This window comes from Entelurus aequoreus, linkage group LG05 (assembly GCF_033978785.1).
Source record: "Entelurus aequoreus isolate RoL-2023_Sb linkage group LG05, RoL_Eaeq_v1.1, whole genome shotgun sequence".
Taxonomy (NCBI): domain Eukaryota; kingdom Metazoa; phylum Chordata; class Actinopteri; order Syngnathiformes; family Syngnathidae; genus Entelurus; species Entelurus aequoreus.
In genome coordinates, this window is record NC_084735.1 from 49,459,292 (window position 1) to 49,475,648 (window position 16,357).

Consider the following 16,357-nt stretch of genomic DNA (forward strand, 5'->3'; position numbering starts at 1 on the left):
ATTCAATTGATGCACTGTACTGTAAACTTCAACTAAAGCACAATTGTGGCAAATTTAAACACAACTTACTGAATACATTCTTAACCTAGTATTTAAAAAAAAGCAATGGTAGTAATTACAGCGTTCCAAAACATCTCACACACGTACAAACAGACACATCCACTGAAAGATGGTATGGAATGAAATACTTACTGAATGAGCCAACTGTGATGGATGGAAGCAAAAGGGTGGAGAGCAAAATGAGAGACATGATGAGCTTCTGATGCATGTGGATGTTAAATAATACATGATAGCAAAATGTGTACTGGCCTGTCGCAAAAAAAACAGTCTAAAAACTTGATTGATACATGCATAAAATCAGAATTGCACCAAGAATAACATTGTGAATAGCGCCTTAGAACATTCAAAACAGTTTATTATTGTAAGTTTTTTTTAGGGACTGCAAGTCCCTTTGTAAAGGAATCCCAAAGGGAGTCCTTTGCAATTCTGATTTGTGTTTTAAAACTAGTTGCCACATATTATGTTGTTGGTTGTTTTCTAAAAAATAACGGCAACAGAACAATTTAGTTTGCTTCAAAGCACAAATGTATGCATGTTTTATTACATGTGGTATTACATTTATTTTTAGTTCTACAGCTGTATGCAATGGTCCATGTCAAAGCAGCTGCTACTGCTACTTCATTTAGCAACAAAAGCACATTTGTTTCATGCATTTATTGCGTGTGTAAGAATACACATTAAAGGTGCAACGGTACGCCATTATCATGGTTTGCTATGTATCTCGGTTTTTAAGGTCACGATTCAGTTAATTTTTGGTACAGTAGGGGAACGCAATGCACGACACACAACATCTTAAACTTAAAGATTTTGAAAATGCCTCGGGATATGAGTTTAATTGGTTTTGTGACACAGCTCGTACTTTGAACAACTCAATTATGAAACCGCTTTGCCCATTGAAATGAATTGAAATCGATTTCATTGGGGCTTGGCCCACCCAGAACAGCACCATTTTAACATTTGTAACATGCTTTAAAAAAATAAAAACCAACATTAAGATTTGAAATAATGTATCAAAAACAATACAATATAATGTACTACAAACTACTACAGTAGTTTTATGAAGTAATATACTAATAATGTACAGCATTTACCATGGGGAGTGGACTTCTACGTTACCCCTTCCAGCTGCTTCTCCGTCAAACACACCATCTGCAGCTTATCCATATTTTCATGAATAGGTGTCTGCCATTTAGATAATATTTTAGCATCCTTAGCTAGCGTTATCCACTCATTCTGCTTGAGTATGGTGCTGACTAGCAGTGATGCCCTCCAACAGCTGCACCAACTTATCTAGCTACACACATGGTCATGTTTTTGCTGATTTATTTCTTTAATTCAATAAATCTCATCCACTTCTCAGCACTGTCCTTCACACTCACTTTCTTCTTTCAGTGGCTGGAAAAACAAAGCTATTTTGATCTCTAGCTATAAGCTAATGCTAGCGAGTAAAAGTGGATGTTTTGGTCAGCTCTTACGGGGTTCACTGTGATATTTGCTACACCAACTAGCGGTGGGTAGGCTTGTAACCCCCATTTTTGCTCGTAACCTTAAACATAACAATTAGCCGAATCGTATCCCAAAAAATTCAGAAGCTAGCGCACTCATATCCCAAGGTATCACTGTATTCGAAACATGAAAAACTGCCAACTGCTGGCTAGATAATACAAATTTAAAAAGAAAACACATGTCATAAATACAGTACACATATAATAAATATATAATACATACATTAATAAAGAACTTAATTATAATTATAATATATAATAATAATATGTATACTTTCCCCACTGGGGGCCACATATAGAACAATCTAAACTGTTTGTACTTTTGTAGATTTACGATGTTAAAACCAAACCAATGCATGCTTAACTATCTGAACAAAACGTCCACATCTTAGGCTTGTGTTATTAGTGACGAAGCAAATCAACATCTAATATTATACCTCATTAATAATGAATTCATTTTAGTTTGAGAATATACAGAAGCTCAATAAAACAACTAGCTTTGGGCAAAAAATGGACACCCTTTTCTTTTAAAGAATATGTGACACAAACAAGTGCAACAGTAACCTTTAAACTTTTATGAAATTAATAATTCCAGCTTGAATCGACATTTGTCATCTGCAGCACACTGATTTTGTCTTATCCACCATTTACATAATTCAAAGGCTTGTTTACCGAGTAGATGTGTGATGTGAGGCACACCTTCTGTCCTTAAATTTTAATTTGTACCTCGTGGGAAATTGGTGCGTCTCTCCCAAAGGTCCCGTACCAAAAACTCCAATTAGTAATAGATGTACTGTTACACCCTGAATAAACAAGAATAGCATGCATGTGGATGTAGTTTTATGGTTTTGTGTCGACAGGCATCATAGACATGCATAAAAACTGAAGGGCCTGTTCAAAGATTCAATTGTTCCAAAGTGCTTTAAAAATTCCCTTTTATCATCACTTCTCACCCGAGTGTGTGCGTCTCTTTAAGGGACTGACTTTATTTTAATGCAATTTCAATGCTTTTTGATCTCGTCACTCTCTCCAGAGGCATGACGAATTGAGACTTGAAAAGGAACTTAATGTCTCCTCATCTCTCATACAGTCACAGGGAGCTGTCTGTAACCGGCGGCAGAATACGGTGTGTTTTAACCATGGAGACACAATACGTCTTTTGGTGTAATATCTCCTGGCACACATTCTCAACATTTGATTACAGCATTCAACATAACTTAAATCCCTGTGAAGCATACTTACGAAATGGAACACTAACACAGTAGAAGTGTGGTGACTCAAATGTTAACGTGTTTGTGGCATCACAGCACAATAATCACTAAGTGCAAAAAAAACACAGCCAAAAACATATTAAAATATCTTTCATTACATCCTGAAGAAACCCTGTTACCAACCGTTGCTGTAATATTATTGTCATCGCTTTTACTTATTGTGTAATCTCGTCAGAGGTCTTTAAAAAGGGGTTCGCAAAGGAGTCTTGAAATATTTGTTTGATTTAGACATTTTTTAAATATTTTTTTTATATTTCCTCACTTTTTTCACAAATTTTAAATGGCTTTTAATACACGGTAACAATAATCCAACACAATGAAGTTTAGAAATAATGCTGTCGCTTGAGATCAATAATAGCATGTTTAAAATACTGTAAAAACATAAATATAAAATTTGATTATATTCACTTTAGCTCGCGATTATTAATCAAATCGCCAGCTAGCTATTATGCGATTAGCAGTGCTAGCTGCTAGGTAGTAATCGATTAGTGATTAACGGCGCTATACTTTATTATATTTCAATTAGAGGTGATCGATTCTTCAATGCATCACTATTAGAACGTGGACGTTTCATGAATTGATGGGCAAATGTCCAATTATCAATTACTGACATATGTTAAATACAATAATACAGACAGTTCTGCGGCGTGAATTCTAATATTCTCTAAATGTTAGTTCTCGGTTTGGTTTTAACTTGCAATGGGAGAACCATTAGCTATCATTCTTTTAACGTTATGTGTCAGCTGGGTTAGCGCGGAGGAAGGAGGAGGGAAGAGGAGAGCACAAGCTATCTTAGCTGTGGCGCTAAGCTATATGTGTGTGTGTGTGTGTGTGTGTGTGTGTGTGTGTGTGTGTGTGTGTGTGTGTGTGCTTACGAGTGCATTTACTACATTAGTAACTGTACCTTGTTTGCAAGATTCAATGCATCAATAATGCAAGATTCTTGCAAACAGCAAATACTTTCAAAATGTGCACTCAATTTTACTGTACATATTTTCACCAAGTTTTGAGCAAATCAATTACTTGCAGTTCTATAAAACATTTAAAATGTTTTCCTGTATGACATTCTGACTACTAAATTAGATTTGTACCCAAATATTGGGGTATTTTCATTAGCAAATGTTATTTATGCCAGCAGAGCAGTGACCGTCCGCTGGTGCTGCTGCGCCGATAGCTACATGCTAGCATGAATGCTAGCTACAGCCACAACAAGCAGAGGAAAACGCTAATATGGCAAAGTTTACTGATTCAATGTCGTCAACAAAAGCAGCAGAGTTAAGTTAAACATATACTGTATGCCTTTGCTAAACGGACAGCCACCACATGCAGAACATCTAACATCTGTGAAGAGCAAGTCCTGCAAGAAGATTCATATTACCACAGATGATCTGTCGTACCTTGACGAGGCACAATTACAGCAATGATAAAACAACTTTACTACACAAACAAGAGCATCAACTTGCAACTACAGACTGAATGTGATGGTATTTTGCTTCCTGGTGAACGTTGGACATCTGTAAGTAATCACAATGAGCCGGGGTCGCATTGAACCAAAAAAGACATCAGCATTGTCATCTGAAATAGTAAACAAGCTTGTTTGTTTAAACAACTGTTTAAACTAAATAAGAATAAATGGTGCACGGTCTTAAGTTGCTGATGAGTGACTACATCATCAATTAGTAACTGTACCTTGTTTGCAAGATTTTTGCAAAGTGCTAAGACTTTCAAAATGTGCACCTAATTTTTACTGTACATATTTTTACCAAGTTTTGAGCAAATCATTGACTTGCAGTTCAGTCAAATATTTAAAACACTTTCCTGTATGACATTCTGACTACTAAATTGCATTTGTACCCAAATATTGGGGTATTTTCTTTAGCAAATTTTACTTATGCAAGCAAATAGTAACCCATGACACACATATACATTATATATATATATGTATGTATATACACATTTATATATATATGTATATATATATATATATATATATATATATATATATATATATATATATATATATATATATATATATATATATATATATATATACATATATATATATATATATACATATATATATACATATATATATATATATATATATATATATATATATATATATATATATATATATATATATATATATATATATATATATATATATATATATATATATATATATTAATCACATGCATTAACATGTTAAGGTTGGCAGCCCTAATACTATGTATACATCTATATGTATATATATACATATATATATATATATATATGTACAATATAATACATATATGTATATATGTATATATATATATATATGTATATATATATATACCTATATATATATATATATATATATATATATATATATATATATATATATATATATATATATATATATATATATATATATATATATATATATATATATACACATACATATATATATATATAGTTATATAAAAAACATCAGTGTGTGAATGTGTGAATGTGTGTGTGTGAATGGGTGAATGTGGAAAATAGTGTCAAAGCGCTTTGAGTTCCTTAAAAAAAGGTAGAAAAGCGCTATACAAGTACAACCCATTTACCATTTACCATATATATTTATATATATATATATATATATATATATATATATATATATATATATATATATATAACTATATATATATATATATAACTATATATATATATATATAACTATATATATATATATATATATACAGTATATATATACTATATATATATATATATATATATATATATATATATATATATATATATATATATATATATATTAATCACATGCATTAACGTGTTAAGGTTGACAGCCCTAATATTATATATATATATATATATATATATATATATATATATATATATATATATATATATATATATATATATATATATATATATATATATATATATATATAAAAATCACATGCATTAACGTGTTAAGGTTGACAGCCCTAATATTATATATATATATATACATATATATATATATATACATATATATATATATATATATATATATATATATATATATATATATATATATATATATATATATATATATATATATATATATATATATATATATTAGGCCTGTCAACCTTCACGCGTTAATGCATGTGATTATTAAAAAATTATTATGAATGAAGATTAATCACTTCTGACAGCCCTAATATATCATAGTAGCCCATATATATCAAAAGCATATAATTATATATATATATATATATTTTTATATATATATATATATATATATATATATATATATATATATATATATATATATATATATATATATATATATATATATATATATATATATATATATATATATATTAATATGAAATTTATAGTTGAAGAAATAACGCGGAAACTATATATTTCAATAACGGCACTGGACACATTTTTTTAACAGGCGATTAACGCAAACACTTCCTTTTTGGCACTCGGACCATGTCGTGGCAGGGGGAACTTGGCTGCAGTTCACTTGCTACTGATGAGACACAGGTGAGCAAAAATGAACAAAATAAAGTCTATTTTATGGAAATATCAAGTTGAAAGCCATGGCAAGTTGTTCTTCCGACAAGAAAGGACTATTTTTCGCCGTGAGATGAGGCAACATCCTTACAGCAAAGGCCTGCTGCGCGTGTCGTACAGAAGTGGGTGGTGCTTAACTTCCGTGTTCAGATTACGGTTAAGGTGCAGTGATAACATAACATAATTTTCTTCAGTTAACTCAAAATTAATTGCGATTAATCGCAGAAATATATAATTTTTCGGCATTAATAAGTGTACCCAAGACAGATCATTTTTAAGGTTTTTAATACCATGACTGGACAATTAATTTGCTTTAATGAAATGTTTTTAAATATTATGCTTAGCAGAAATAAATAAACACATTTTTAAAGAGAATTACAATTTAAAAAAATACCTGCAGTGTGTTGGTGTTTTGCCAGATTTTCTATTTTGTAGGAATACAGAATTTGTATTCCTGCTTCAGAAGCATTTACATTTAGAGGGGAGGAGCTGCACTTCCATGTTAAAATAGCAGTTTCACGCATTAATAACAATAATTGTGGATTGTTATGATCATGATTTGATCGTCAAAGATGTTAGGTAATATTTTTTCTACATGAATAAATGTTTCTAATACTCTATACTTAACATGTTATACAAGTTAGCAGTAGTAGTAGTAGTTTATTTTGAACATGTTAAAAACAAAGCAAAATAAAAAATTATGAAAAAAGGAAATAATCGTGATAATATTCCATAAAGGACAAAAATAGAAGCAAATATTTCACAATGAAAACACATAAAAAATGAAAACAATACATAATTGTTAGTTTTATTCATATCCAAAAAGGAGTGGGAAGAAGTGAAACTTATTTACTCCCACCCTTTATTTTATAAATCAAGTAACTAGCTTTCTTATCATCATTATAACTTTATACAATTATAAATTGACCGGTCTTATTACAATATATTATCAATAATCTTATACACACTTTACTCACTTTTCTTTGCCACATATTACAGTACATAAGTACAATAACTGATGGTTACACCAAACAATAACAAGTAAATAACTCCCCAAATAATTAGAATAATAATAATGTAAACACTTTGTGATTGTTAGAAACTCTCATTTTTGTACATATTGAAAATCATGTCTTTGTATCATTGTTTTAAACAAAATCAAGGTTGGACATCATTTTAATTCCGCATTCAAACTGTTCCATAGTTTAACATATTGAAAAAATATGTGGGGGAAAAATTTATGTCGTTCACAGTTTTTGGGCTGTTTTTGGGCCGCTAATTAACAAAAATGGTGCGCTGCATTTGTACTGAGAAGTTTGAATTTTGCTTAACTCTTAGTCAAAAATTTCAACTGAAAGCGCCACCTGAAGTCCGATTTTCACTCAGAAAGTCGGAGAGTCTTTGCAATACTTGGCTTCAAAGATTGCTGCTCTGAGTGTAAAAAATAATAAAAACTTCTGAAATATCCGTTATTAGCGCTTCTGACAATTTTTTTGTTTAACTAGATTAGCCGTATAGGATGTATTTTAGTGTAAACTAAATTTTCTACTGTGTTTTATAAGTTCTACATCATTAGCAATATTGTCTGTTTCCTATTCGTAGACCGTGTTTGAAGGTTGCAGAAGGACAGTCATTTTTTTTGGTAAGTTGTTTATATTCAAATAAGACTAGTGCAAAAATAGCTTTGCTGGATGTGGCCATCTTGAAATCCTACATAACTATGACATCATTCCCAACTCTGACTTCCAACTTACGAGGTTAATGGAACGCACCATAATATAGTACTTTTAGCTTTACCATTAAATAAACGATTTCTCGAGGCAGAAAACAATCCTCTATCTTCTTTGTAATCAAGGTACTGGAATTACTCGAGGAATCGTTTCTCCCATAATTTTCGTGCTGAAAACATTGCTTCAGCTTGACCAAACGCAAAACTGTCTATCGAGTGAGTCACTATAGAATTGATCATAATTAGGGATGTCCGATAATATCGGACTGCCGATATTATCGGCCGATAAATGCTTTAAAATGTAATATCGGAAATTATCTGTATCGGTTTCAAATAGTAAAATTTATGACTTTTTAAAACGCCGCTGTGAACACGGACGTACAGAAAAGAATAGAGCACCAATAAAACTTAAAGGCACTGCCTTTGCGTGCCGGCCCAATCACTAATATCTACGGCTTTTCACACACACAAGTGAATGCAAGGCATAGTTGGTCAACAGCCATACAGGTCACACTGAGTGTGACCGTATAAACAACTTTAACACTGTTACAAATATGCGCCACACCGTGAACCTACACCAAACAAGAATGACAAACACATTTCGGGAGAATACCCGCACCGTAACACAACATAAACACAACAGAACAAATACCCAGAACCCCTTGCAGCACTAACTCTTCCGGGACGCTACAATATACACCCCCCGCTACCCCCCCACCTACCTCAACCCTGAACCCCCCAACCCCGCCCACCTCAACCTCCTCATGCTCTCTCAGGGAGAGCATGTACCAAATTCCAAGCTGCTGTTAAAAATAATGCACTTTGTGACTTCAATAATAAATATGGCAGTGCTATGTTGGCATTTTTTCCATAACTTGAGTTGATTTATTTTGGAAAACCTTGTTACATTGTTTAATGCATCCAGCGGGGCATCACAACAAAATTAGGCATAATAATGTGTTAATTCCACGACTGTATATATCGGTATCGGTTGATATTGGAATCTGTAATTAAGAGTTGGACAATATTGGAATATCGGATATCGGCAAAAAAGCCATTATCGGACATCTCTAATCATGATACATGCAACACATCATGGATGTTATTTCAACTACAGTACATACACTGTCGACGAACGTAATTTAAGTATTGCTAGCGTTTTTGTATGCATAATTAAAGTGATTTAGAGGCAGAATGGTTTGCTTCCATTAGCTGCCTTGCCTGAGCAAGTTGACTATTACAAATTAGAATGCAAAAACAACCTCCAAACACCTTTTGTTTTCTTGTCTCTCAAGAGGATTGTGAACGATAGGCATTAATAGAGCAGTTTCTCTTTAAATAGGTGTGTCTGACATGCTGGACTCGCCAACGCCTTACCATGCACTTGCAGAGTCGCTGCTGCCTCGGCTTTGCCCACACTGTTCTCTGACACACACGTGTAAGTGCCCTCGTCCTCGGCTCGCACCTGGCTCAGGCGCAGACTGTTGTCAGCGCGAATGTCAAATCTGGAAAACAAGTCAACACTGAAGCTGAAGCACCAAATACTAACATACAACTGTCAAAACATCCATCCATCCATTTTCTACCGCTTGTCCCTTTCGGGGTTGCGGGGGGTGCTGGAGCCTATCTCAGCTGCATTCGGGCGGTAAGCGGGGTACACCCTGGACAAGTCGCCACCTCATCGCAGGGCCAACACAGATAGACAGACAACATTCACACTCACAAAACATTGCAGTATCAAATATATAGCGGGGAAAATAAGTATTTGATCCCCCTATATTTTATAAGTTTACCCCCTTAAAATACTGTATATGAACAATACAGATTTGTTAAAGCAGGTTTATTGTAACAAAGAGATATAATGTAAAAAAAAAAATCCAGATAAATGATGTCAAAAAAGGTGGTAAATTAAATTGTAATTGCATCCATCCATTTTCTACCGCTTGTCCCTTTTGGGGTCACGGGGGGTGCTGGAGCCTATCTCAGCTGCATTCGGGCAGAAGGCGGGGTACACCCTGGACAAGTCGCCACCTCATCACAGTTTGTAATTGATTGAGTGAAATATGTATTTGATCCCAACAGAAAATGTGCCGTACTACTTGGTTTTAAACGTGTGTTGTACTGTAGTTGGTCAGCAGGCTTGCAAACATGTCAGGAGAGATTTTGGTCAGAAAAAGATCCAAAGAGCTGATTGTTCCACCCCCATGTTTGACAGAGAGGTATTTGACTTTGAGGTATTGTTGGGCTCATATTCACATTTCACTGCCTCCAATCACACCAGTAGAGGTGATGGCAAAAAGCCCAATTTTAGGTATGGTGTGACCATATAACATTCTCCCAAGCCTTGTGGGAGCCATTCAGGTGTTGATTGTCTAACTTCAGACAGGTCTGTAGGTGTGTCTTCAGGGGGGACCATGAGGGCACTGCAGGATGTCAATCCATCAGAGCAAAGTACTGTATGTTACCAATTCCTTTTTTCGCTGACAGTGCTCCCAACTCCCTTGAATTCATAAACCAGCACTTCCCTTGAGATTTTGGACCAAAATGTGAAATCTACTAGGAAGCTCGACAGGCCATTGATTGTTATCTTGCATTTAATCCATCTGTGAATAATTATAGCAATAGTGTTTTTTTTCTTTCAACAAGCTTCTCGCTGATGGTCTTGTAGTCCATTGTAATCTTGTGCGGGCCTACAATCTTGTCCTTGATGTCTTTTGACAGCTCTTTGACAGTGTCTTTTACCCACAAAATGAGTTGAGGTTATGAGTACTAAAGAGCCAGGAATGATTTGTGTGGTTCATGGACATATAAATGATCTGCTGCAGTCACAATGTTTGCTCATTAGTAAATAAACCAATACTTATTTAATACACATTCATCTATAACTTTAGCCCAAAGTCTTTTTTGTTTTGTTTTTTTGTCTTTATATTGTATCTCTGTTACAATAAACCTACCATAAAAGGTCTGTACTGTTTTTAACTTTTCTGAATGTTTCCCTACTATAAGAAGGCATGCAAAATGCTTATTTTACTGTCTACATATTGTTAAAAGTAGAAGTTGAAAAGAAAATGGTTAATGTGTCAAGATTTCCATAGAGATTTGGGCAACAATAAAAGCATGCAAAATGCTTATTTTACTGTCTACATATTGTTAAAAGTAGAAGTTGAAAAGAAAATAGTTAATGTGTCAAGATTTCCATAGAGATTTGGGCAACAATAAAATATTCCATCACATCTCCCCTCCCTTTTCCTCTACGGTGTCAACAAGATGGCTTAAGGAGGATAGAATACCGCAGTAGGGCTGTCTTCAACTAAGCATTTTTATAAGTTATTGCCGATAAATGATATTACCGTCAGCATTATTTGAAGACTAAATTAATTAATTAATTATATAATCATAATAGAAGTAAGGATCTTTGGGCACCTCCCTATTCGATCCTATTCCAATATTGGGGTGACGATATGAGCCAGAATCGATTCCCGATTCTCGATCGAAACTGATTCTCGCACTGTATTATTTGGTATAGAAATCATAATAAAACCTTTACAAAACAGGTCACAGATTACAAAACTCATTTTGGTTGCTGACATATGACATGTATGAGTAAGCCTTGCGATGTCTTAAAAACATATTTAAGAAAATGTATTGATTCTAAAAAAAATGTTTATTTTGTTTAAAATTAAGAATCGATTTAGAATCTGATTAAATAAGAATCGCGACAACATTCACACACTAGGGCCTATTTAGTGTTGCCAATCAACCTATCCCCAGGTGCATGTCTTTGGAGGTGGGAGGAAGCTGGAGTACCCGGAGAGAACCTACACAGTCACGGGGAGAACATGCAAACTCCACACAGAAAGACAATGAGCACGGGAATCGAACCCAAGACCTTAATCAATAGTATTATTTACAATTGTTGCCATCACTTTTCAACAAATTGGGCATTCTTGCTCGTTTGTTCGTGTTGGAGGGCTCGTCTTGCTCACTTGTACAAAGCCAAAATATTTCCAAACCAAAATTTTGGCTCTGCAATCATCTTTTATCTTCCTAATTTGTGTTACTTTGCGGTGCTTCTCATTAGCGAGTCATGACTAGTGGGGCTCTGTACGTGCATCCTGTGTGTGTAAGCTAGCGGTCCCGCCTTTGCCCACAGAAACAAAGATTGTAGATGACTGCCAAGATGATTCACTCTGTTGATTTAAGTCTGCTATTGCATAAACACACTTAAAGTTATCAAGTTCATTTTCATTTACTCAGCCCAGACCTATTTCATAGTTGAATCTGATTTGTTAGATTTTGCAAACAGTCAACTACTAATGTACTTCAGTGCAGGGGTAATGTACAAACCCCGTTTCCATATGAGTGGGGAAATTGTGTTAGATGTAAATATAAACGGAATACAATGATTTGCAAATCATTTTCAACCCATATTTAGTTGAATATGCTACAAAGACAACATATTTGATGTTCAAACTGATAAACTTTTTTTTTTTTGAAAATAATCATTACCTTTAGAATTTGATGCCAGCAACACGTGACAAAGAAGTTGGGAAAGGTGGCAATAAATACTGATAAAGTTGAGGAATGCTCATCAAACACTTATTTGGAACACCCCACAGGTGAACAGGCAAATTGGGAACAGGTGGGTGCCATGATTGGGTATAAAAGTAGATTCCATGAAATGCTCAGTCATTCACAAACAAGGATGGGGCGAGGGTCACCACTTTGTCAACATATGCGTGAGCAAATTGTTGAACAGTTTAAGAAAAACCTTTCTCAACCAGCTATTGCAAGGAATTTAGGGATTTCACCAACTATGGTCCGTAATATCATCAAAGGGTTCAGAGAATCTGGAGAAATCACTGCACATAAGCAGCTAAGCCTGTGACCTTCGATCCCTCAGGCTGTACTGCATCAACAAGTGACATCAGTGTGTAAAGGATATCACCACATGGGCTCAGGAACACTTCAGAAACCCACTGTCAGTAACTACAGTTGGTCACTACATCTGTAAGTGCAAGTTAAAACTCTCCTATGCAAGGCGAAAACCGTTTATCAACAACACCCAGAAACGCCGTCGGCTTTGCTGGGCCTGAGCTCATCTAAGATGGACTGATACAAAGTGGAAAAGTGTTCTGTGGTCTGACGAGTCCACATTTCAAATTGTTTTTGGAAACTGTGGACGTCGTGTCCTCCGGACCAAAAAGGAAAAGAACCATCCGGATTGTTATAGGCGCAAAGTATAAAAGCCAGCATGTGTGATGGTATGGGGGTGTATTAGTGCCCAAGAGATGGGTAACTTACACATCTGTGAAGGCGCCATTAATGCTGAAAGGTACATACAGGTTTTGGAGCAACATATGTTGCCATCCAAGCAACGTTACCATGGACGCCCCTGCTTATTTCAGCAAGAAAATGCCAAGCCACGTGTTAAATCAACGTGGCTTCATAGTAAAAGAGTGCGGGTACTAGACTGGCCTGCCTGTAGTCCAGACCTGTCTCCCATTGAAAATGTGTGGCGCATTATGAAGCCTAAAATACCACAACGGAGACCCCAGACTGTTGAACAACTTGAGATGTACATCAAGCAAGAATGGGAAAGAATTCCACCTGAGAAGCTTAAAAAATGTGTCTCCTCAGTTCCCAGACGTTTACTGAGTGTTGTTAAAAGGAAAGGCCATGTAACACACTGGTGAACATGCCCTTTCCCAACTACTTTGGCACGTGTTGCAGCCATGAAATTCTAAGTTAATTATTATTTGTAAAAACAAAATAAAGTTTATGAGTTTGAACATCAAATATCTTGTCTTTGTAGTGCATTCAATTGAATATGGGTTGAAAAGTATTTGCAAATCATTGTATTCCGTTTATATTTACATCTAACACAATTTCCCAACTCATATGGAAACGGGGTTTGTACAGGAGTCTTTAACGTTTATGGAGAGAGGAAGCAGGTATCCCCTACTTAATAGACATCGATTGGTATGTTTTTTTCAGGGCCGAAACCGAATATTAGTAGTCATATTTGAAGCCGATGTTCATCTGCAGTAAAAAAAAAAATACTTAAACATGAATGGTATACATCAGTAAACAGCTGGACAATACTTTAAGTTGTTTTTTTCAACATTAATTTTGAGGAAACGTCCGACCAGTAGCGACATAATGTTTAGTGCGGCACAAATAACAACATCAAGGAATTTCAGAAAACACCTTTATAATGTGTGTCTAATGCGGTGTGTCAGAAGAGAATTAACATTGCATTTCAAAATATGGGAAATCTCCTGGGAAAATTGGTAAAAAAATGGGATTTCTCTACATCACAATAACTCAGCATCTACTCAATTTTATATAATTTTGGAGCAGTTTATGGATTTAATACATTGTAAGCGTTCCTTATGAGGAATTCTGAAATATTGTGGACATTTAATTACAATCAATTTTAGGCTCCTATGTGCAGCTTATAGATGAGACATTTTTCAAACTGGTAGACATAAATTCTTCCAGGATGTCATAAAAACAGCAAACATGAGCATCTACATGAAAAATATGATTTACCTAATATAATATAATATATATATATATATATATATATATATATATATATATATATATATATATATATATATATATATATATATATATATATATATATATATATATATATATATATATATATATTTTTTTTTTTTTTTTTTTAAGAACGTTTTGAAAGCTACGCAGAAGAGTGATTGATTATTTGATTGAAAAGTTCATTGACATCTTAAAGAATTGAATCCATGTAATGCTTTAAAAAGGCAAATGGATGGCACAAAAAGCCAAAAGGCTTGTTTCCATTGTGGTTCATTAAATATTCATCACATTTGATACATTCAATAATAAAAGTTATATATAAAAAATATAAAATGTATATAAAAAATGACGCTAAAAAAATGGATAAAGTATGTACATATACACAGTATACATGTCAGGTGATTTGAAAAACAATATATGCAAAACAGAATGAGAAAATATATATACTCTGTTTGATGCTTTGGAAAGTTGCTGGGGATCAATTTTGGTTCAGATCAGGTAGAGGTTGAGCTGAGCCATGATTTTATGGCAATTTTAAAATTTAGTAGGGAAGTTCGAATTTTAAGGTCTTTTGGTAGTGCATTCCACTGTGTGGTGGCAAAATAGTAGAATGCATTTTTTTCCCATGGGAGTCTTGAATTTGGGGGGGACGAGGTCTGAGGAACTCCCTCTTGTGTAGTACCTGTGAGCATCACTTACTCTGGTGAAATAGTTTGACAGGTACTTGGGGACAGTTTCTCTGAGTATTTTGAATACCAGGCACCTTGCAATTTGGTGTACTCTTTCCTCAACTCTAAGCCATCCCAAATTGGTAAAGTGGGCTTGAGTTAGGTGAGTCATGTATGGGAGGATGAGCAGGAGTCTCACCAGCTTGTTTTGGGAAGTTTGCTTTTTAGGGGCTTGGAGATACTGGTGACACTGTATGAGGGCACCGGAAGGGGTCTTAAGTCTATCCCTGTTGATAAACGCAGAAATCCTGCCCAAAAATCTAGTTTTATTATTGATCTTGGTGATTGCTTTTAATGCCATTTTTTCACTCGAGAGAGTGTTGTCCAATATACAACCTAGGTAAATTACCTTGTCTTTGCTGGTGATTATGGTATCACCTGCTTTAAACTTAAAGCCCAGGGATTTACCTAGGTTGTGCTTGGACCCAAATAGGATGGACTCTGTTTTACCCAGGTGTAGTGACAGTTTGTTTTGCGAAAGCCAGAGACAGAGATTACTTAGTTTGGTGCTGAGTGCACTTTCAACCTTCAATTTGTCCCTGTCCGAGGCCAGGACCGCAGAATCGTCTGCGAACAGGAACAAATTGCTGTTACATGCTGATTTCATGTCATTCATCAAGAATAACAATGGTCCCAGAATGCTCCCCTGTGGGACACCACAGCTCACCTTGAAGGGAGAGGACAGTGAGATGTACGAGGAATAGAAAATGTGGTGAGGGGCATAGCCGTGTAAAAAAAGGTAACTCTTCACAAGCAGGGCAAACGGGCTGGTTATTTATTAAGTATTTATTAAATACTGAAAATTAGTATCATCCACCTCCAAAGACATACACCTGGCGATAGGTTGATTGGCAACATCAAATTGGCCCTAGTGTGTGAATGTTGTCTGTCTATCTGTGTTGGACATGTGATGAGGTGGCGACTTGTCCAGGGTGT

At 34.7% G+C, this 16,357-nt stretch overlaps 1 protein-coding gene across 3 annotated transcripts in view; it reads right to left on the reverse strand.

Moving 5' to 3' along the window:
* The window catches only part of LOC133650717 (roundabout homolog 2-like), a 240,172-nt gene that overhangs the window by 118,666 nt on the left and 105,149 nt on the right, over window positions 1-16,357 (reverse strand). For all 3 annotated transcript variants that reach the window (XM_062048300.1, XM_062048299.1, XM_062048301.1), the window contains exon 6: window positions 9,501-9,628. In XM_062048300.1, coding sequence (XP_061904284.1) covers window positions 9,501-9,628 — 128 coding nt within the window. The remainder of the gene's footprint in view (window positions 1-9,500; window positions 9,629-16,357) is intronic.